Source organism: Trypanosoma brucei (genome assembly GCF_000002445.2).
Source record: "Trypanosoma brucei brucei TREU927 chromosome 11 chr11_scaffold01 genomic scaffold, whole genome shotgun sequence".
Classification (NCBI taxonomy): domain Eukaryota; phylum Euglenozoa; class Kinetoplastea; order Trypanosomatida; family Trypanosomatidae; genus Trypanosoma; species Trypanosoma brucei.
The window spans coordinates 1599731-1620557 of record NT_165288.1 but is presented as its reverse complement, the minus strand read 5'-3'; the positions used below and the strand labels follow the sequence as shown (position 1 = coordinate 1620557).

The 20827-nt window shown below is 48.7% G+C and overlaps 5 protein-coding genes across 5 annotated transcripts, besides 3 other annotated features; all 5 read right to left on the bottom strand.

Annotated features, from left to right (window-relative positions):
- Nucleotides 1-91: 91 nt before the first annotated feature.
- Tb11.02.3530 (mitochondrial DNA-directed RNA polymerase) lies at nucleotides 92-3916 on the bottom strand (the record flags this gene model as incomplete). The annotated part of the gene is made up of 1 exon (XM_823560.1): nucleotides 92-3916. One exon carries the CDS (start codon nucleotides 3914-3916, stop codon nucleotides 92-94), a length of 3825 nt encoding a protein of 1274 aa, XP_828653.1.
- A 693-nt stretch (nucleotides 3917-4609) lies between these two features.
- On the bottom strand, nucleotides 4610-10702 carry Tb11.02.3520 (hypothetical protein, conserved; the record flags this gene model as incomplete). The annotated part of the gene is made up of 1 exon (XM_823559.1): nucleotides 4610-10702. The coding sequence occupies one exon, from the start codon at nucleotides 10700-10702 to the stop codon at nucleotides 4610-4612; it is 6093 nt and encodes a 2030-aa protein (XP_828652.1).
- Nucleotides 10703-11342: 640 nt separating this feature from the next.
- Nucleotides 11343-12338, bottom strand: Tb11.02.3510 (hypothetical protein, conserved; the record flags this gene model as incomplete). Its single annotated transcript, XM_823558.1, has 1 exon — nucleotides 11343-12338. One exon carries the CDS (start codon nucleotides 12336-12338, stop codon nucleotides 11343-11345), a length of 996 nt encoding a protein of 331 aa, XP_828651.1.
- Nucleotides 12339-13447: 1109 nt separating this feature from the next.
- Nucleotides 13448-16204, bottom strand: Tb11.02.3500 (hypothetical protein, conserved; the record flags this gene model as incomplete). The annotated part of the gene is made up of 1 exon (XM_823557.1): nucleotides 13448-16204. The coding sequence occupies one exon, from the start codon at nucleotides 16202-16204 to the stop codon at nucleotides 13448-13450; it is 2757 nt and encodes a 918-aa protein (XP_828650.1).
- Nucleotides 16036-16153: a microsatellite.
- Nucleotides 16205-17110: 906 nt separating the features above from the next.
- Nucleotides 17111-17131: a microsatellite.
- Nucleotides 17132-17327: 196 nt separating this feature from the next.
- On the bottom strand, nucleotides 17328-20342 carry Tb11.02.3470 (formin, putative; the record flags this gene model as incomplete). Its single annotated transcript, XM_823556.1, has 1 exon — nucleotides 17328-20342. One exon carries the CDS (start codon nucleotides 20340-20342, stop codon nucleotides 17328-17330), a length of 3015 nt encoding a protein of 1004 aa, XP_828649.1.
- Nucleotides 18738-18944: a microsatellite.
- Nucleotides 20343-20827: the final 485 nt, after the last annotated feature.

Sequence of the window (20827 nt, the reverse complement as noted above, 5' to 3'; positions counted from 1 at the left end):
CATCTGAAACACACGAATAAAAGGGAAGCATGATGAGATTTGGAAGCACGTATGGTAGATGCTCACTGCATGTGCTATCATTCAGCCGTCACTAAGAGAAAAAATATGGGGAGTTTAGGACAACGTTAAGATCCAAATCCCCGCGTTTCGGAGGATCCGGAAGGACCTTACCGTGGCGACGGAGGTCCATGAAGTACGCTTCTTCCCATTGCTCCTTTAGCTCCCACAGTGGATCGTACTTACCGTAAAGGGTAACAAACTGTTCTCTAAGTACTCGGCTCAAAGTTGGAAGGTCACAGGCGTACGTCCAATAACTGTCATGCACCGCCATCATAGAAAGACCAAGGTTTTGCATTTCTATTGCCGTCATGGCGAGGTGGGAGGCATCTAGTGAGTGAATAAGGTTGGGTGCGATAGCTGTAAGCTGTTTTCGGCTAGCTGCTGAAAATGCGTTGGCAGGCACACGTGCGCAACCATGTACTGTAAATATCATCATCTCCTTGCGCATCTTATATGGTTGCCGCACGACAAGTCCGAGAGGTGTCGTCCAGCAGAGGGCGGTACGAAGCTCAGCGGGTTGCACTTCCCAAATTATATTCGTCACGTCGGTAATCCAGCGTCGGCAGTTTTGCGTCTCGCGAAACGTAATACCAAGTGATTCCAGCACCTTCTCGCGGAGATAATCCGCCATCTCCCGCATGTCAGTCGACGTCCAAAGCCCGTGGTTTTTATTCTGTTTTACCAACTCATCCAGTATCTGCTCAGACATGCCGTATCCTGTTACGCCATACACTTGAGTCATAATGGGTCGCTTAATCGTTTTGCGTTTGATATGATCACGGTCTTGCCCTTTACCTGTCCCAAGACACCGCTGAGCCACTGGATGGTCGCGTTCCGCATCTGCTTTGATTGAAGACATCATCTCTTTTAAGATACCTGTGTACGCATCGGCCGGCCGCTCGCTTGGAACCAAGTTTACCAGCGTTGCACCAAATGCATCCCGACCAATGGCCGAATAATGCTGCAGACCGTTATAACTACCGTCAACGGCGACAGGAATACGCGATAAAAAGTTCTCCGGCCCCTGCGAGCATTTAAGTGCATCAGCCAGCTCTTTGCATGCCATTAGGCACTGCATGGGTTCCGCCGCCTCTTGCCACCATTTATCACCGTACAATGGTTGCTCAGCGCTGCACACAACATCATCGATATGCTCGTTGACATAATGTACACGTTCATCAAATGACAGCTTGCTCATTCCCATCTTGTTGGCTAAGTGGACCTTCAACCAGTAGAGACCCTCCTTCCCCAGAGGTTTCGGTTCCGCATACTCAAGCAACGCACGGAATGGGTCGGAACCCGTGTGGTTCAACCGACCGGGAAGTGGGTACATACGACCACGAAAGTCCATACTGTTGGGAAAGTAAATGTGCGAAAACTGAACTAGCGAGCGCGCTTGACGAAGGGCTTGGAGATAGTGAATGCGGTTACTGCGCAACTCTGAAAGGTTTTTCCAGTCTTCATCTTGCTGAAGTTCGTACTCACGACGTTGCTGAAGGTTGTACACCTCAGTTTTATCGTCGTCGTCATCCATCCCTGTTGATTCATAGGAAATGTCACCACGGCTCTTCGCACAGTAATGCAATGGATAAAATGCTGGTCGTATCTTTCCAAAACCGTAGCCTTCACGAACAATGGCTTCCTGCACGTGGAGCATATATTTGCTAATTCGCCAGGGCACACGTGATATCGCATCTAAAGCCTTCATCATCGGCGCCTGTGAGATAATCATAGCTTGATTTGTTGACCCTTTCACCGCAACTGAAGGAAGCACGTTATAAACGGATTTATCCTTCGTATCCGACTGGTGAAGCCATGAGTTATAGGAAAGCTGCGGAGGGAAGGCAACGCGCAAGTCTCGGACATGCGTCGCCTCCAGGTCCGAGATTGAAATTATGCTAAACTCCTCCTTGTTGGTGACACTAATATAGCGTTCGAGCACAGCTTTGGTACCGTGTCCTGAAGCAGCTCCACTACACATGGACATGTGCAACAGTAATATAACAATAAATCCAACTGCCTTCGTGGAGGTAGGCGTCACGGCGTACTCTTGCTCAAAATACTCTAACGTCTTCACCATGTTAATACTATATTTGGTACGAATTGTCGTGCGATCTCTTCCGTTAAGCTTCTTAAATATTGTGCTGAAACGGAACTGAAACCTCAAGTCCTCTGTGAGTTTAACCAGCATGTGAAAAAGTCCGCAAGTGCGGGTGCACCGGGATACCGTAGCACATATTTCCCGCAATACAATTGCCGTGCGGACATTGTGAAGTGTGCTTTGCCCAACATCATGAAAGGCACCCTGCATTTGGGAAAGAACTGCGGGAAAGAACTCCGCTTTTACAACACCGGAGTCACCGGGTGCCTGCACATAAGCAAATAATTTTGCTAGTGCGTGACCAGCTTTTTCCTCATCTTTGAAATGCGCCTCCATGGCGCGCTTCACCGCCCCCCGTACTGTGGGCGGAACATCGGTGGGAGAAATAATATCACCGTATATCTTCTGAAGCAAGTGATAGCAAACTACCCCGCTGAGGATGCAATCAAACACGTAACGCGGTACGTCCTCCAGGACAGGGATATCCGTTCGTACAATGGCTTCCCAGTTATTGAACATTCGGACCAAATCGTGCACCCACGCTGGGACACGCTCACCGAGATCTTCATGCTGCTGAGCGGTGCTGTCACTAAAGGCTTGGATGGAACAACGCAGCACTTCAGGTGTTTCTGTTCCCCATGATGTGCGCTTTCCGCCGAAGCAAAGTGCCCGCCGCTCCACCTCCGCTACAACGTCATCAAGAAGGGCCATAAGGCGCTGTAGTACCGCGTCACTGTCCTCATCCATTGCGATCTGCACAAGTTCCAGTTGCTCCAAACGCTCAATCACGTTTGTCCGCGTCAGCAGGTTCCCTGACGTCGCAAAACGCACGTAGGAGACAAGGAAAGAGGAGAAAGGAGTGACTATTTCCGACGCCATCATAGAGTTAACCAACTGATCAGCTTCCGCCTTGAAGTTACGAAAAACCCCGCCCACAGCCGCTTCGGCTACTCGGTTGTAGTCCTGCTGAAAGGGACGTATGAGCTTACGTAGAACCCGCGATGATTCTGAGGCGTTTCGACGCACCATAAGTGTCTTTTGTGTGTAACTCATTGCTTCAAACTTCAGATGGTTATCACACGCCATCTCAATATGGGAGGCCTCAAGTGATTTGTTGGTCCATTGCGAGCGCACGCCACTCACACGCACTTCTTCGTTGAAGACATCCCCTAGCACTCGTTTCGTGATACTGAGATCCTGACTTTCTCCGTGAGCCTCACGATTAGCGAGGTCAATAAGATTCATGACGAGTTCTGACTTTGTTGATCCAGATACCGAGCGTGTACGTGCGAATGATTTCAGCACGTCAGTTTTGCAGGAGAAGAGGTCGTCGCACAACACATCAATAACAGAGAGCACACTCTCACTGGATGTGCTGCCCGTTGTTGCCATAACAGGAGCTCCATAGCCTTCTTCCATATCTACAGTTGGCGTGAAGGCGTCAGTTCCTGCTACGGTGTCCATATCAATTTCTCCACCGCCATCTGTGCCCTTGTTCCTGCAGTCGGTATTGTTTATACTCTTAACGCTGTTATGGTTGTTGTCACTATCACCACTGTTGTCATCCGTACCACTGCTTACGAACTCCTTCATTCGATCGGTCCGCTCCCCCACCTCCACGTACGGAAGGCGTGACTTCCTCGACTTTGGGGATTTTATTGCTCCTTTGGCACGGCTAGGAACGTCAGTGCCACGTGTGCCCCACCGCTGCGCAATGGCCGACCACTTTATCGGTGCCAGACTCAACCGCCGCATTACCTGGCGGTGCCAAACAAAATTTAATTCTTTAGCATTAGCCATTGAAGCAATAAAAGGAACAGGGGTGGAAGCGGAGTAAAGATGGCAACAAGTAATAGGATCGTCATGCACAACTGTCATACACATACACAAATATAGCGAAGGAAAAGAGATGACAACGAAACTAAGCGGTGAGAGCTAGCGAACAGGGAAAATGAGACAAGTAAAAAAAAAAAAAGAGTCGCGACTAATTATACGTACACAAATATGTTTCCTATGCGCATTGGTGTGGAAGGGGTGTTAGAACATCCCTAAAAATAGAGGAGAGTGAATAGGAAATGTGTTAGGCACCTTTGGATCATGAACATTCACAAAAGATGTCCCCCAAACCCGAACAAAATCAATAAAATAATTCCACAAGACCCGAGAAGTCAGTGGAAACGGCAAAAATAACAACGCGTAAGAAAATAATGTTGGAAAGGTGCAAATGAGGAAACGTACGTAATTAGGTCATTGAGCAAAACATAAGCTATGCGGAGGAACAAAGTTACATTGCCCACACACGTGAAATAATGTGTGACGTGCAACGATGCCCTCCACCACCCCTACAAGAAATAGAAACGGGAAAAATAAATCAGGTCAGTTTTCACGCGTCTAAGAATGTCGTTCCTGCTTGCACGTTGGTTAAGATACGGAGAAATGCTCAACAGATTAGGTCCTACGGGAGTAGAAGGCTGTCACGACAGGATTCAACCACACGACTTCCATAGGAAACGGGAGTAGCATGCAGCAAACCTCATCCTTCAGCAACCCCTTGAAGCCCTCCCGCCACTCAAGACTAGAGGTATCAACAACGGATGCAGTGCAACAAAGTCCACTGCTAACACCACTTACACCGTTCTGTCCCAAAGACTCACCGTCGGTTAAGGTAGAACCGGGTTGACCCCCACGTGTGTAATCCACCTTTATCAATCCTTTGTTGGAACATCGAGGTGACGTTGGTACGGACAGTCCTCGTGTCGTTTCGCAACAACAGCCAATCTGCTTGCTGACTTTTGGAGGGACTAATACAGCGAAGAGTACACAGTTGGAGGCACAATCTGCCCCATGCAGAGAGAAAAGGAGCACAACCGTATCCAACGCTGAAACATCAACCGTTATGCTCGGTTTTTGTTTGCGCTCTGCCTCAATGTGTTCCGTATTAACGACACCCGAGGGTCCAACTCGCCAATGAATCGCGTAACCCGAACAAGAACCACTCCACTCAACTACACAGCAGTTTTCGTCCACCTTAATCAATTGAGGGCATCCAACAAGGTGCACAGTGACATGGCTGTTGGCAAAGGGACAGTTGGTTCTATCGCCGAGGTGCTTCCGGCTAACCAAGTGGCCTGCTCTTAGGTCACTTATTTTGTCTTTTTCACTAAATGACCAAGAGTCTTGGTCAACGCTTGGGGATACTTCATCACCTGTTTCGTCCTCCGTTGCCGCTGGGCTAAACTGTGCAAACGAGTCCATTCTCAGTTCAATATGAGGCCAACTCGCAGCCGGATTTCCCCCACAAATCGGAAAAGCAAAAGACACTGTTTGGCTCTGGGTCCCGCTTACAGTACTCCACATTTGCAGCAACTTCCCCGACTTGGCCACAAGTAGTACCTGGACTTTGGCAGTCACTGCAAGTCGCAAGGTGCCACAGCCGCTAATTTCCTCCTTTATAATTTGTGCAGAACTTGGGGATACGGTCCAGTGTTTGCTTTCCACATTTGGAATATCCAATTGAAGACGCACGAAACGCTGCTGTTCCGCGTCATCCGTGCCCCCGCAAGCTGCCCTCATGACGTGTTGCCAGTTTCTTCCTCTTCGTGATGCCCACACCGCCGTAATTGACGGTATCAATTTGCGCAGCACATTATCTTCCATATCCTGCGGTGTAACAAATACAACACGACCGGGTGGGCATCCACCGTCCAGGGACAACTCGACATGGTATGGCGTTGCAGGAAGGAGACCGCGCAAAAGGAAAGATCGTGCAGAGCAAACGACGTATTCTTTGTATTTCTTAACATGTCCCTCCGCCGCTGCACACTGTACCGTCAAAAACACACCAAGTTTTTCGTCCGCTGTCTCCTTGTAAGGAACTGTTGTCCACGATAATTTGGCTCTTGTAGAGTGGAGCTCGGTCACCTGAAGGTTTTTGATCAAGGTGCTGGATGCTACAGGTACATCAAAAGATTCAGAGGTGCTCCACGGGATGAGTAGAATAGGTTGCTGACGACGCCCCTTCAAAATGTTAGTACTGATCAAACTACTTGAGCTACCACTCCCGCCGAAACCAGTGCGATCCCTCCAATCCGAGACTAAAGGGTTGTCCCCAATACAACAAGCAGAATTTCTAACTCGAACTTCGACGCATAGCTCAACTGTGTTTTTTTCCGGATCCACTGCATCCAACGGTACCTGCAGATGTACTCCCGTTTCCCCACCACTCAATTTTTGTTGTGAACAGGGAAGTTCGGTGGCGTTGTCACCACCCACATGAAGTAACACCATTATTAAATCACTCACACAAGCAAGGCATCGATACAATAGAACGCAATACTTCTCGGTGATAAAAATATGCAAAGCTTCATCTTTTACGGCCCTCACTGTGCAGTATTGCGACGATAAAGGTGGAGGTGGCGGAACCAAGTATATGGAACATGTTTCTTTGATGATGTTAGAACCACAGAAGCACACAGGAGCTGCAACGAGCGTGTCGTTGCAATCTATCAATAATGTATTGTTTGGTTTCGGTTTGTATCTCTTGCTGCCTATAAGCACGAAGAGAGAAGACCCCTCCTGTTGGGCGCCACAGGTCCATGAAAGCAACATTTTCTTAGTTTTAACACCGTTCACCCCAAGCACTTCCTCACGGCTACGGCAACAAACGTCGGTTACAGCATATAAGTGCATGGTTTTTCTTCCGACACGTTGGTACCGTTGCTCGAGGTGCTGAACAAGTTTTACCGTCACCGGCCGCTCACGATCAACGTGCGCGTAACTCACTTTTAATGAGGTGTTGTCACCGTCAAGATTATCGACTGAAACATTTAGGGGCATGATCACAGCCGAGATGTATCCGCTACTGTTACCACCCACAGCAAAACTGGCTAACAGCACCTGAGAACTCATGTCCGTTAAAAAACGCACTCCTCTGAATGTGGGATCTTTCGAAAAGACACAATACAACGACCTTGTCGCTTCACCGGTGGTGCTGGGGTCACTGTCATCCACTACATATTTTGATAACCGTTTTTCGTGAGATACTGAAACAATACTTGACTCGCTCCACTCCATTTCTCCACATCCTTCCTTCCCTTCCGTAACCACCACATTCTCCTCTGTGGAGTGTTCCTTAAGATCGTTTGAAGCTTTGAAATCACTACGCATCTCAGCAAACGGCGTGTCGGAACGACTGATGCGGTAGCCATCCAAAAGTTGCGTCGGCGATGAGCACATGGGAGGTGCACTTAACGACCTGGGGGAGCTATTACCACACAGCGCAACCTCCTTTGTCCATGGTGACACACCCCTAGCAAACCACACACATACGCCGCGCACTTGTCCACTGTCGTCTATGTACTGCGCATCATTATCATCACTACCACACGTGTGACTACAGGTACTAGATGTTTCTTCCAGGTAAACATGCCCGAAACACAACTTCATGTTGAACTCAATGCAAACTTGTACACGTTCCACTTTCTGTAAGGTAAATGTTGTCACCACGCTTTCGCCCTCAGAAAATTTCCTACGTCTCATTTGAAGTGGCTTTTCTTTGTCCAGAGAGTTGCTCATTGACATGGTGGGAGTTATTGTGAGTACCAGTGAGCGTGTGCGACTAATGGCGGCTGTTTTGCAAAGGACGGGATGAGCAACTGTTAGTTTCAGTGTCTCACTATCTGGCACGATGGATTCTACGCTAAGGGTATCGATGACGCCTGCATCTACACACGTAGCAAAGTACGCTTCCCCTTCCTCCAGTTTCTCCCTAATCATCGCACCGTGGGTTGAATCCCCAATGGGCGTCACACGCAGGTGATATAGCGTGAAGGGTTGTAGCCCCGCGACCGCGGCTTGGAACCCGTCGCAAGAGTACTCTACAATTGTGGTGGCACCGTCTGCTCCAACCACTTCACTATCTGTTACATCGGATATTCCGCCGGGTGACCGCTCACTATTTTTTTGAGTTGAGATCCATTTCATGGGTTTACATTCTATTCTCACAGATGTTGCTGTCCCCTTCCACTCCACATCTGCCCTGCAGTGAGTTACGGTAGTAACTCTTACATCGTGTACGCTTGCTCTTGGGGTTATAAATGTAATACCATCTGCAATGATAACATCATTTTGCATGAAGAACGACGAGTCAAGCGAACATCGCAGTGCGAGGTGCACCACACAGTACATTTGATGTAACCGAAGTGACCTAAAGGTGTGCAACATACCACCTTTGACATCGTCTTCCGTCTTCGCTGGCACAAGCTGTTGTAGCGACATGGCACCAGTCGACGTATCCACGCTAAGAAATGCAACGATGCGCGCCCGCGCCTCCCTCAGTTCAGGGATGTGTTTCATGGACGCGAGACGGATTTCGGCAGAGTCGTTTCTCAGCGTTTCAAGCGCGAGCGAGTTGGAAGCAGTACTCTCCACAAGTGCCTCAAAGGGAAACGTTCGACTTATGATCGCTGATATTGTCGTTACCGGCGCGCCGTCGCAGAAGGGAAAGTTTGTCCACCGAAGCTCTACCAAAGGGTCCGCTATGCATGGAGACGCTGAAAGGTACCCACTACTAGTTGGCCACCCGTCCTCCTCTTCGGTGCTTCCGTTGCCCATATAAGGGGACGGGCACCATCCAATCACCAATGTATAAGGTGTGCCCTCCAGTTCTTGTGTACCGTAGTTGGAGAGAAGCCACTCGACCAGCTTGTGCTGTTGTTCGGCCAGTCCCCCAAGAGATGGCACCTCCTCAGAATGTTGCATCAAAGTGTTTCCAAGCTGTGAGACACTTGGGGGTGCTTTGGAAGGCATGGATTTCAGCAACCTCCCGGCAATTTGAAGCTGGCTCCACCATGAGTGCTCAGAGGAAGGCACCTCTTTCACAGTTTCTGAAGGCATGAAACGTACAATGTCATACCTGCTCTTATCAACAGAATAAGCTAATATTGTAAGTTGGTGCTTCGCAGACGCCCCCCGATCCGGGTTCTGCACCGGTCGAGAGATAAGCACCGTGGTGTCCAAACCCTGGCGTAGGTCACCAACTTCGAAGCGTGTGTCTTCTTTTGAGTTGTCGATAGAATGCACGGTGACAGAAACACCAAGGTGAGTGACGCTACGAATTGCTGTTAGTGCCGCCTGGGCGACTCGCTCACCTGTGGATGATCCCAGCACCCCGTAACACGCTTGACCCTTACCACCACACTCGCTATCGTGGTTGACATTGGCGGTGCAACTTGCTTCAAGGGTGCAAATACAACGCTCACCACTCGTACTGCTGATATCTAGTAGTTTGTAAGCGGTATCAACGCCAACCGGAGTTGTGATACAAAATAGTGGCACCTGAAGGAAAGCGAGTTGTTCACGAACAATCGAATGCACACACTGGTGCACAGAACACGGTTCTTGAGGTGTGTAAAACAATATTGCTACCCTGCTCCTTGGGGAACTTGATTTTTCATCTTCCGCAGGAGTGTGATGCTTTCTGTGCCATTTCCTCAAAGGGAGAAGTGCCTGAGTCAACATTTCCCGAATTAGAGCATGGGAGTCAGCACCATCATACGTTACCCTTCTTGTCAGAACCTCTTTTGTATCGAGCCACTGCTTCCTCGCCGCGGCGGCAGAGCATAGGGGAACGACCACATAGCCACCAAGCGACACAAAAACTTCATCACTAGAACTTAACTGCTGTAACAAGCAATCCAATTCCTGCACCGACGAATCCCGCCCAACGCTGCCATCCACGATATTTTCCCTAATAGATTCCCCTGCGTGCAGAACGACGAGCAGTAGTGGGGGACTATATTCTTGTTCATTGCAGTCTGACAGTCTTAACGACCTAGTTAAGTCGGGTACAACGCCTCGTATGCGAATCCCGGTTTGGAGGACTAGCGGAGGGGAACCCGCTTCTTCATCTTCCTTGAGCATGGAAATACAGCTAACCTGCAGCCCTCCGCAGGAAGGCATGGAGTAATTCTTACTACTGCTCAAATCAGTGACACGGGAATCCACCAGGCGTGAAAGTTTTGCAGAAAGCGATTCATCGCCTATCCATCGACATTCCGCCGTAAACCGAAGAAGCCCCTCCAACTGCATGCACAATTCCTTACGCAGCAGTAACTCTGCCACCATGTGACGAGGGTTACGTAAACCATCCAACATCCGACGCAACTCACCGACCCACGCCGGGTTAAACACGCTGGTGCAAGGAACAACCACTTCGGGGTCCCGAAGTGCCGCAAACACCACGTAGCAGAATTTTGGAGAAAGTTCACGAAGCAAGTTGTACTCTCCAGTTACCGCTGCAAACACCTCCGAAGTACTTTCTGCAGCATCGATAACAAACATGTAATTGGACGATGGGTAGGCGGCCATCAAACCGTTCAACAACCTCCGTCCCTCTCCCTCCGACTGTGAAGTGTGTGACCGCTGCTCATCAGCTTTAAGCATGACCACAATTAACGCTGGTGGCATCTCATTGTTGCAAACTACATTGGAGGGTGTTCTACCTGGAGACGTCGAAAAGAGTTCGTACAGACTCTCAAACATTTACGATATCCACCTATAGGCTGGATTCACCTCTACCGCTTCTATATTTCTTCTATATCCGTATGAACCTGCTTAACCACTCTACCACACTAGCAAATATGACACTCGTGCCTTGACGCACTCAGCGCCTCGTCTCGTTAACCACAGAATGGTAATACTTTTGCAGAAAAACAAACGGGCGAAGGTGAGCCTCTCAGTCACCGATGCCTTCGTCAATTACGAACCGGAGTGCCTTTTCAACCGGTGAATTGTGCACAACGCAGTGCACACAACGCGCCACGTAACTCGTGTGTGCGTTTAATGTGTGTGTGACGTCTGCCTAAAGGGGGAAAATATGGGGCGAGTGTTTCTTGACACCCGTTCTGTGCTCAATGTTTGAGAAAAAGAGAACAGCAGCGAGAATAATATTGCCAACAAAAATTGTGGGGAACCGTTTTTATCTAGCGGTGAAATACCGGATACAATGGAAAGGGGTAAAGAAAATTATTCGTAAGCACTTTATCGATAAATGATAGAAAATACAACGCGCCATGTATACAGGCGAAGGGATCCCGATCTAACGGTAACACAAAGTAACAACTGGCGTAGAAAGTGATTCAAACACAAGGGATACAGAGTTAGACAACCTCCAGTTCGATGGTTATCGCTTTCGGCGTGGAGGAGCGCGCAGGAGTAGCGAAGCGAGTTGCATGTAACGTATTTTGCCGTTCTTATCCGCACAGGTTCCTTCAAGGAGCAGTTGTGCCTGCTCTGGCCCCAAAACCCGTTCGGCTACCTGCTGCAGTTCACGCAAGTTAATACGTCCGCTACCCTCTGGATCAAATTCCGCACACAGTTGTGAAATAAGGTCGAATAATTTGGCCCGCAAAGCTATCGCTGTGGTGTTTTTTTCCAGTTCCACAAAGGCAGCGTTTGTGCGAAGTGAAGGAAATGCCGTACGTACGTCGTCGAGGTAGACAAAAACAACTTCCTCTCTTTCGACACCCTCAGGGACCTCTACTACACCGAGGAGGGCTCTGACGAATAGAACGAGCGCTTCACGAGATTTTGCATTGTCTGGGCCAACAACAAATAGATCAGCACTTTCAAAAACACGGAAAAGCGCCTCAGGAAGGACGGCCTCCAAAACCACCAAAAGACTGCGCTGCAGTTGCCGATTATTAGCGACAGTTGGGAGGCAAAGTGCTTTGTACACAATGTTAAATTGGTCTGCAGGCGTTTTACAAGTGCCCTGTAGCGTATCATGTACGACGGCCATGATTGCATCAGTTGACTCGGCGTCCATTTCGGCACGGGGAGACCCTCCTGCTGGACAAGCAGATGCACTTGCACCGCACAACGACAGTAACTCCAGGCAAGCGTCGAACAGTCTTTCGTTATGAAGCATGGCATCGCGATGCACTTTCGCAGCGATATGCTGGTTGGCAAAGTCACTGTTACCACTCGTACCGCTTGTGGACGCGGACGCCGCGCCTCCCTCAGTTTGTGAAGGGGTGAATGGGTTCCACAAAAGCCGTTTGCTCGTTACATTATTACTGCTAAGCATCATGTGACGGCGACGTCGCGTAAACAATGAGACGGGGCCTTCTAGAGAAAACCTCACTCTCCTCCACATGTTGAACACCGGGGGGAACATCACAGTTCCAACAATATGACGATTGTCGTATTCGCCCCTCGTCCCTCACCCACCCCTTAACGCTACGGCGTGTGTAAAATAATAATATGACTATATAAACTCCCTCACAACTACTGCATTACAATGGTTGAGAGGAAAAAAGCTGCACGTCGTTGACGAGCTGTTGGGGCATTCGTAAATCACTCGGATGGTGATTAATAACGAGCGAGAGCAACATCAAGCACTACCATATCGTCATGACAAAAGCAAAAATAATTATTCAACAATGGTAGCATAGGTCTCGAGGGAAAAGTTGTACATTTTCTCTCTCTCACACAGTAAAAGTGGCGCAGTCTCAGTTAGGTAAGCAGTCAGCAACCAACCAAAAAAAAAAACCGCGCAGCAGTAGTGATCCTCACATGCCGATTACATTTCTTGCATATGTCACAAGGGGACTTTACCGTAGGAAACACCACGGTACTTGGTGGGGTGCATCGCTTCAAATGACTTGGAAACAAGCGTGTCTTTTAACCTTGTGCACATAACCCCTAAATCAAGACTTCATGCTCTAATATTATTTTTTTTTTCACACAAGAAAACATTTTTCACCTTCCCATCTGTAAAAAAAAAAGATACATCTCGGGCGATATGAATTGGGGAAGGAAAGAAGATTCGTAGATGAAAACGAGAGTGCTTTCCGAAGCTTTGAGAGTCGTAAGCGAAAAAAGAACAACACCGAAGTGATTTGTAGAAGTAAACGGTACCCACTGGAGATTATGGAATAAACCGTAGAGCACTTTTTCACATAAATGCAATGTGAGCTACGGCATGACTGTGCTCAGTCATCTCCAACATCACCTTTTGTGCTGTGCAAGTGTTATGATGTTAACGGCAAGGAGTAGCGATCCCTTAAAGACTCGCGATTCCAGTAATTGTCATACGCTGCGAGCACCATACCACATTCCGATATGGGAGCATAAATTTGTTGTATTTGTCTATGCACGCTGACGTGTCCCCTCCTTAGCACCTGTAGTCACACTGTTGCGTAAGTAAACAAAAAAGCAATTGGAAACGTGAACAAGAATGTTATTTAAACGTATACAACTGTATAGTACAACGGATGCACGATATCAAATGATTTCCCCGCTATTTCCAGTTGCCAAATTCTTCCAGTGGTCACGCTCCTCTACGGTCCGGCGAAGTTTCTGACGAAGCAACTTCATCTCCTCATCCAACCTCATTGATTCCCAACGCAGTGCCTCCTCTATTAACTTGTCCTCCCGTGACGTTTCATTCGCAGTATTACCATCCTTTGTCTCAATGCACGTAGTTGGTGCGCATACCGTTGGAGCCGAGGCTTGTGTTGATAGCCGCATCGGTCCTAACAACGGCGGATCACGAGATTCTATTATCTCCCGCTGATACTCACATTGTTTCTGCAATCTCTTGACTAAAACTTCTTGCTGCCTCAACATTTCCCAGCAGCGAGCTGCTTCCTCTCTGGCAGCACGAAGGGATGTAACCTTCCGCTTCACTGTTTCCCGTACACGTTCCTCACTTAGCGCCTGCTTTTCCCGCAGCATCGCGAGTTCAGATTCAGTTACCCGAAGTCGATCGCGGACACCTTGCAGCTCGTCCTGCAGCTGCTGCACCACAGTGGAAACGTCAGTAGTTTCTTTCACCTCGAGTGGAAGGTTATTCACCGACTTCCTCGAGCCACCTACTGCTTGACCGTTGCAAATCATTGAATCTCCTGCTTCGTGCGTGGAGCATGCTGCCGCGTCCCCACCACCGGTTGAAACCGGTGGCGTGAGGAATTCAATAACCCCTCCTTGAGAGTCTAAACTTGCCGGCGATATTCCTCCAATCGCACCAGCTTCCACATCAGGCGTTGTAAACACATGTTCCTGGCCACATTCCTTTTTAAAATCATCGTGGGGTGTTGCTGCATGGCACTCTTCCATTTTACGAATTTGCTCTTCCAGCTCCTCTGTTCTTCGCTGAAGTTTTTCATTTAATGACATTAGTGAAACGTAACTGCCAATGTCACAAGAGAGGGAGTTGTTTCCGTTTTGCTCCGCTGCACGCATTCTTTCTGCACGCGAAAGCTTTTCTTCCAGTATGTCTATATCTTCCTGTAAACGAATTTCATTGTCCTTCATCACCTTCATTCGACGGTGAAGCGTCTCCACCTCCTCTTCATGCCGCTCGCACGTCTCACGAAGCAACCGCACATTGTTTCGAAGTTCCATCTCACGTGAGGCTTGCGCTGCGTTTTCCTCTCTAAGTTCTTGTACGCGCTGCTGCAGAACGTCGTTTTCACTGCGTGCTGTTTGCAACTGATTCTCTGCGAAATTGGACATAGCTTGTTGTTGCTGAAGTCGTGTTAGCTCACGTCTAAACGCCTCGGCCTCTGCGCGCGCCGTGTTGAGCTCTACTTCCGCCATCCTTTTTTCAACTTCCTGCCGTCGACGCCAGTGTTTCTCCAACTCACTATTCGTGTCCTTCTCGCGCTCTAAGCATCGCCGGAGGTGTTCTAACTCCAGTCGAAAGGCACTTTCCAAATCCTGATGTTGGGTCCCCGGACACAACGCTGATTTGTAGGGTAAGGTACCGGCACCACCCAACTGCTGCGAATCGTGACGCATGTGCTCCAAGGCACCATTGGAAGCAAGGCAGTTTCCGCCAAGTTCGTGAAGCATCGGTTGTTTCGTTGGTGGACCTGAATTGTTGCTACTGTTGGGGGTCCTGTAAAGCCCCTGAGAACTAGAACCCACGGTTGTTTCAGGTAAGGACACAAGGCGCCTCTGCATATCCTCAATGACAGCGTCCCGCGTAGTTAAATCAGATCGAAGTTTGGTAACTTGTGCCTTCGCGTCTTCCAACTCGGTCCCCAGTTTATTTGCTTTACTTTCTGATTCCTTCTTTTCATGCTGTGCTGAGTGGAGCTCCATACGGAGATTATCAATAATTGTGTCGCGAGATGCAACATTTTGGCGGAGTTCCAACAACATCTTGGCTGGGGCCCCGCCTGCCCCGTTGACCTTATTACTGAGCTTGTCCTCCGATGCGCCCTTTGCATAGAGCGCCAGTGATGGCGAGAAACTAGGCCTACTCCCTCGTGCACTTGCTGCTCTACCTTCATCTAAGGCTGAGCCAGTGGAATTACCCCGGCGTTTGCTCAATTTGTCAACCAGCCCGGTTAACCGCTCAATCTCTTTCGTCTTAGTGAGCACCTCCTGATGTAGTTTTTCAATTTCTTCATTTTTTCGCGAAACCACCTTCTGCAAATTGGTGTACATGACCCGAAGGTGCTGCAGCTCCTCGTGGACCGAGACGAACTGCCGATCCTGCAGTGACCGATATGTCTCAAGCTGTTCTTCTTGAGACTCTAAAGGCTTTTTACGAGGTGTAACGGTATGACTCAGCACAAACGAACCTCTTCTACCGATAGTGGAGAAACTGTTCGCACTCTTCCTTCTCTTAGGAGAGTGCCCCTTCGCATGTTGTTGTGCCGTCTCACCTGTTGGAAAGTTACGCAGAAAGAGTTGTTCCCGCCAATTTTGTGGTCCTTCTGCGTGATTTACTATCCCTGGAGAGGGTTGCGGGGACGATGCCGTTTCCTCTCCGGTTTTGTACTCAGTGACCGCACTCACGGAAACATCACTAGACGAGGAACTAAGTGCCACTACTTTGTCCTTCTGCTCAGTCAGCGTCGGTTGCTGTTGCCGTTGCTGTTGCTGTTGCTCTTGATGTTGTTGTTGTTGCTGCTTCTGAGGTTGGACCTGTTGTTTTTGTTGCTGTTGCTGCTTCTGTTGCTGCTGCTGCTGTTGTTGTCCGACACCTCGCTTCCCTGAGCTGAATGGTCGAGACTGGGACCGCACCATGACCCGGTACTTCGCGGTGGCGAGAACCACAACCTTTTCTCAATCGTAGAAGGTATAAAACGGAAGTTAAAAGAAAGGGTGGAAAATGGTGACATCAAAGCATGAAAGGGAAAATTTGACGGAAAGCACCCCTGCCAGAACACACACTTTATTTGCCTCTTCCAATTTCTATGTTTATGTCTTCTTACAAGCATTTAACGAAATTGAAATGTGGTACTTCCTGTGTCTCTCTCTACCTGTAAAACTACGGGTACGACGTCCAGCAGGAAGGAGAAATCATAAATATTACTTGACAGCCTTTGCAATTTTAATCTCCCCGATATTTACACCGTACGAGGTACAGTATTCAGCAACCAGAGAGGAATTGCATACGGACATATGTATATATAATGCCATTGTCTATACGTAGTCGAACCAATTTTTTAGCTTACCACTGAAGGAATGGGATGAACGGAGAGGTAACACGGGGAAACACAATGTGAAGTTTCAACCCCCGGTATGACCCCGTCTTTTCCTTTCCGGAAAGATACGGTGCCCGCGCATTTCCAGGCTAAGATACTTCCCAATGGACGCAGCACTTCCAACTTCGGTGTACGACGGTGCGTTAAGAGTGCCCCTTCCACGTGCACTCAAGTGCTTGACCTCCACAACTGCTTCATTGTCTCCGTTTTCGGTTAGACTGAGATACATTCCCCGACCAATGTTGCCGACGACAGCGGAAAGCAGTGGTTAATGAGTGAATTAAACAGCAGCTGACGATACAGCAGCGAGAATACATTTTTTTTGTTAGATGGAATTCGGAAGTAACGTAAACAAAAATGTGTTTCTTCCCTTCTGCTCACCACACTGCTCATTATAATATTCGTCCATGTAACGATGGGCACCTCTTCTACTACTACTGCGAAGTATATATATATATATATATATTATTTGGCTACGGGTAACACAGCACAGCGCACAAATCAAATTAGACCGCACATGAGCGGATTCACCAAGGCACCTTCCAGTATATTCGCCCAAAAGGCAACCCCTGTTCATCTTCCTTGCTTTACCCTCCTTGTAAATGTTGTCGCGCGGCCCGAACTTCCACCGCCTCCTCCGTCATGGCGATGAAAAAGTACACTCACTCTTTCTTGGAAGAGTCTTCAGGCTTGCTACCGATACCCTCGCCGTCCGCGCCCACGGATCGCAGTAGCGATTGCTTGGTAACCTCCTCCTTCTCAACGCGCTGTAGGATGTTCCCCACCTCCATCCGCAGTTGCAAAAAGTAGTTCCAGAATACCGTCTCGTCCATAGTTGGGTCCTCACCGAAACTTTCCAGCATCTCCGCGATATCTTCCTTAAGCCGCTGATGACGTATGGCTAACTGGGAGACTGGCGCCAGGTACTTCTCCAAGTATCCTTGCAGAACTTTGGGGAGTGCGTCTACTACCCCAGGGGGGAGCTTCGCATCTATTTTTCCGGGCAGATGTAACTGGTTCGCCGCCTCAACCGCACGCCGCATTTTCTGCAGTGTGAAGTTCAGTTGAGAAACACTTTGCCCTACATCTTGTATGGTTGTACCACAGATATCCTCGATACACTCTGTCTCATCCATGAATTTAAGCAATCCAGGGTCACGGTCAAGAACCGAGACAATCACCACCTCCAGCATAGTTGTCTTTCCATCTACCGCTTTCACGAAGTTCATCTGGTTTAAACTCTCCAAACGGAATCCCGGGGCGTTTGCATGGGCACTCCCACGGTTCATAAAGTTTCCGATCGAGAGAATAACGTGGAGAAGCGCAGCTAGCATAGAGTTCCTCTTTGTGACGGCCAACACTGCTCTCCCTATAAGTTCGAGTCGTTCCTCCGTAAATGAAACCAACTCTACACTCGTTTGCGTTGCTACCCATAGGGGAATGCGGTCACGTACGTCCACTACGGTGCTAAAAAGTTCGTGCATGTATCTTTCGACATCTGTCCATTCGACATTTCCGGCTGTATGCTCGGCTCGAAGAGAAGCCACTTCCTCCGTTGTGGGAAAAGCTGCATATACAGACTCCAAAACATCACATGGCAACACCTCGTCGTTGCATTCTATTAGTGCCCGGCATAAGTCGCCTACACTCAACTTCAGCTTCTTTAGTGAAATGGCAATGTTTTGTCGCTTCTGATCTGTCAAAGCAGTACTCATTCGAAGACTGTTACCCTTTGGAGCTTTCGCCTCGCTATTCTTTGCCATAGTAGTTGAGGACTTCTTCCGAACTTCAAACATCCCTAACAGAAAATTTTCATCGATAACTTTCTCCACAGCCGCGGTATCAGCATGACTCCACAGACCCATTGCCCTGGGGAGCTTCTTCCAAAAGAACGTCTTGAGTTTTGGGCCAACATACGCAGGTTTGGGCACTGGGGCCTTTGGTCCACCCAATGCCGACACCCCTAGTGACCCTAACCCACGTGGTGGGGGTGGCGGCGGTGGCGGAGGACCTCCACCAGGACCCAGCTTACCAGGAGGTGGCGGTGGCGGAGGGGGCGCCCCTTTACCTCCTGGTGGTGGAGGTGGGGGAAGTTTTCCGCCTGGTGGTGGTGGTGGCGCTTTTCCAGGCGGGGGAGGCGGTGGCGGCAACTTCCCGCCCGGTGGTGGTGGCGGCGGTGGCGGCAACTTCCCGCCCGGTGGTGGTGGTGGTGGCGGTAGCTTTACAGGGGGTGGCGGGGGAGCTGGTAACCTCTCAGCCGCTGGCGGAGGCGGTGGCGGTAATGTTGCAGACGGAGGGAGCGGTGAACTCTCTGGGTCCCGAGGAGATGAGTGAGATGCTGTTTTTTGCTCGCATTTATCATCCTCATCGTAGAGGGAACCAGCAAATGAAGCCAACTCCTCGTCATCCTGATAAAGCCTCTCCTCCTCCTGCTCTAAAATGAGAACTGCAGGCTCCCTAACCGCTGCAGAAGATGACCGCATTCTTCCGCTGTGTTTGTGTCCCCCTCTTTGAGTTCCATCAGCTCGATAATATACTCCACCCATAAGATCATCATCATGGCGGTGACTGGAAGAGGTGGCATAACCATTTTGTGCTCCGAACGACTCTGGATTTAATAAAAACGCCTTTTGTCTGGGCGACTGATCAATGCGCTTCCTAAGTTGGTCAGCATAAGCCGAATCCGTGCTCCTTGTTTCCCCGTCTACAAAGTGTAGAGTAATGTAAAAATCACCCGTGAGGTTGTTTTTCTCAGCGTAATCCATGCTTCGAACGTGAATTTGGTGATTATCTTCGTGGACAAATATAGTACTAAATGCGTAACGCGCAATAACGTTCTCTTTCTTCATTTGCTCCATCAACAGCTTGCCATTTCGTAACAGCACTACAGCAAAATCCCCAAAGATACATACCGGATACGGCACGTCAAAATGAATGACTGAATCATCCACAACCTCCCAGGCATTCGCATCGTCTATGAGAAATTCTTCACCCTCACACTGCACAAGGAGACTCAGTTTCGCATCTTTAATCGCTTCCGCGTTATACAAGGAAGCACGGACGAGCCTACGCCGCTTGTTGCTAGGTACCACTGGTACGTCTAGAAGCAACTGGAAGTAATTTGCATAGTGTTCTTGTGATTGAAAGTGATACCTGCTACGCGGAATACCCAGTTGCTTCTCCATATAATCTAGCGTATATTTCCCCCAATAGGACTGCCCACCTGCAAAAATGTAAAAGCACGTAGCAATCATAGCTGCATAGCTAGGAATGTGAACTGCGTCACTTTCCTCGAAAAAAACAAGGACGGCGCAGTAGCCCGCCCTCCCGCGGTCGGCGAGCGCCCACTTTGCGATCGTGGAACACAGCTCAATCAATAACGTGAAATCCTCAATGGTCTGCTTTGAGTAGTCTAGTATTTCTCCGTGTTTAAAAGCAGCCTCAAGTTCCTTCAACAACGGTGTGAAGTTGAAAACCATGCAACACTCCTTGTGTGTACTGTCAAGGTACCCACCTGTGTTTTTTATGTCCTTTGTCGATGTACCGCTCACAACAAGTTTTCCATTTTTATCTAAAGATGTCTTACCACATGGAATCTGCCATATGTAAACAGGATAGTCCGCTATTTGCTTGAGGCTCACGTTACGTGGTGAAAACCACCCGCTAAAAAAACGCATGGAACACTTCTCGGGAAAATACGAATGAAAGGAAACGTGCAAAAACTCACCAACCTTAACGAAATATAATGGAAAAAACTTCTAGTGGTTTCCGCTAAAAAATTAAGCGGTAAACTTATGTTATGTGGGGACTGTGGGTTGTGGGGTGATACGTTAACTCTTCCACGACCGTGTCACCAAACACGACGAAAGAGAATATGTCCGAGTGCCCTCGCTACCAAAGTCAGATCCCCCCCCTACCTACCGCAAAGACCACGTCAAAAAATTTTAAAAAAGCAGACAGGGGTAGTAACAAAAGAGCTAGGCAAATATATCCACATACAGATTTACACGTAGATTTACTGTCTGAGATAATGATAATAAATATGAAGAAACAACACCGATCGTCTCGACTATGTGAGCCGCTTCCTTTTGTGCTCCCTCCCCATGCTGCACCAAAACGCCAATAAGCATGAAATCGATATACAAAACTAACGACGTAGCTT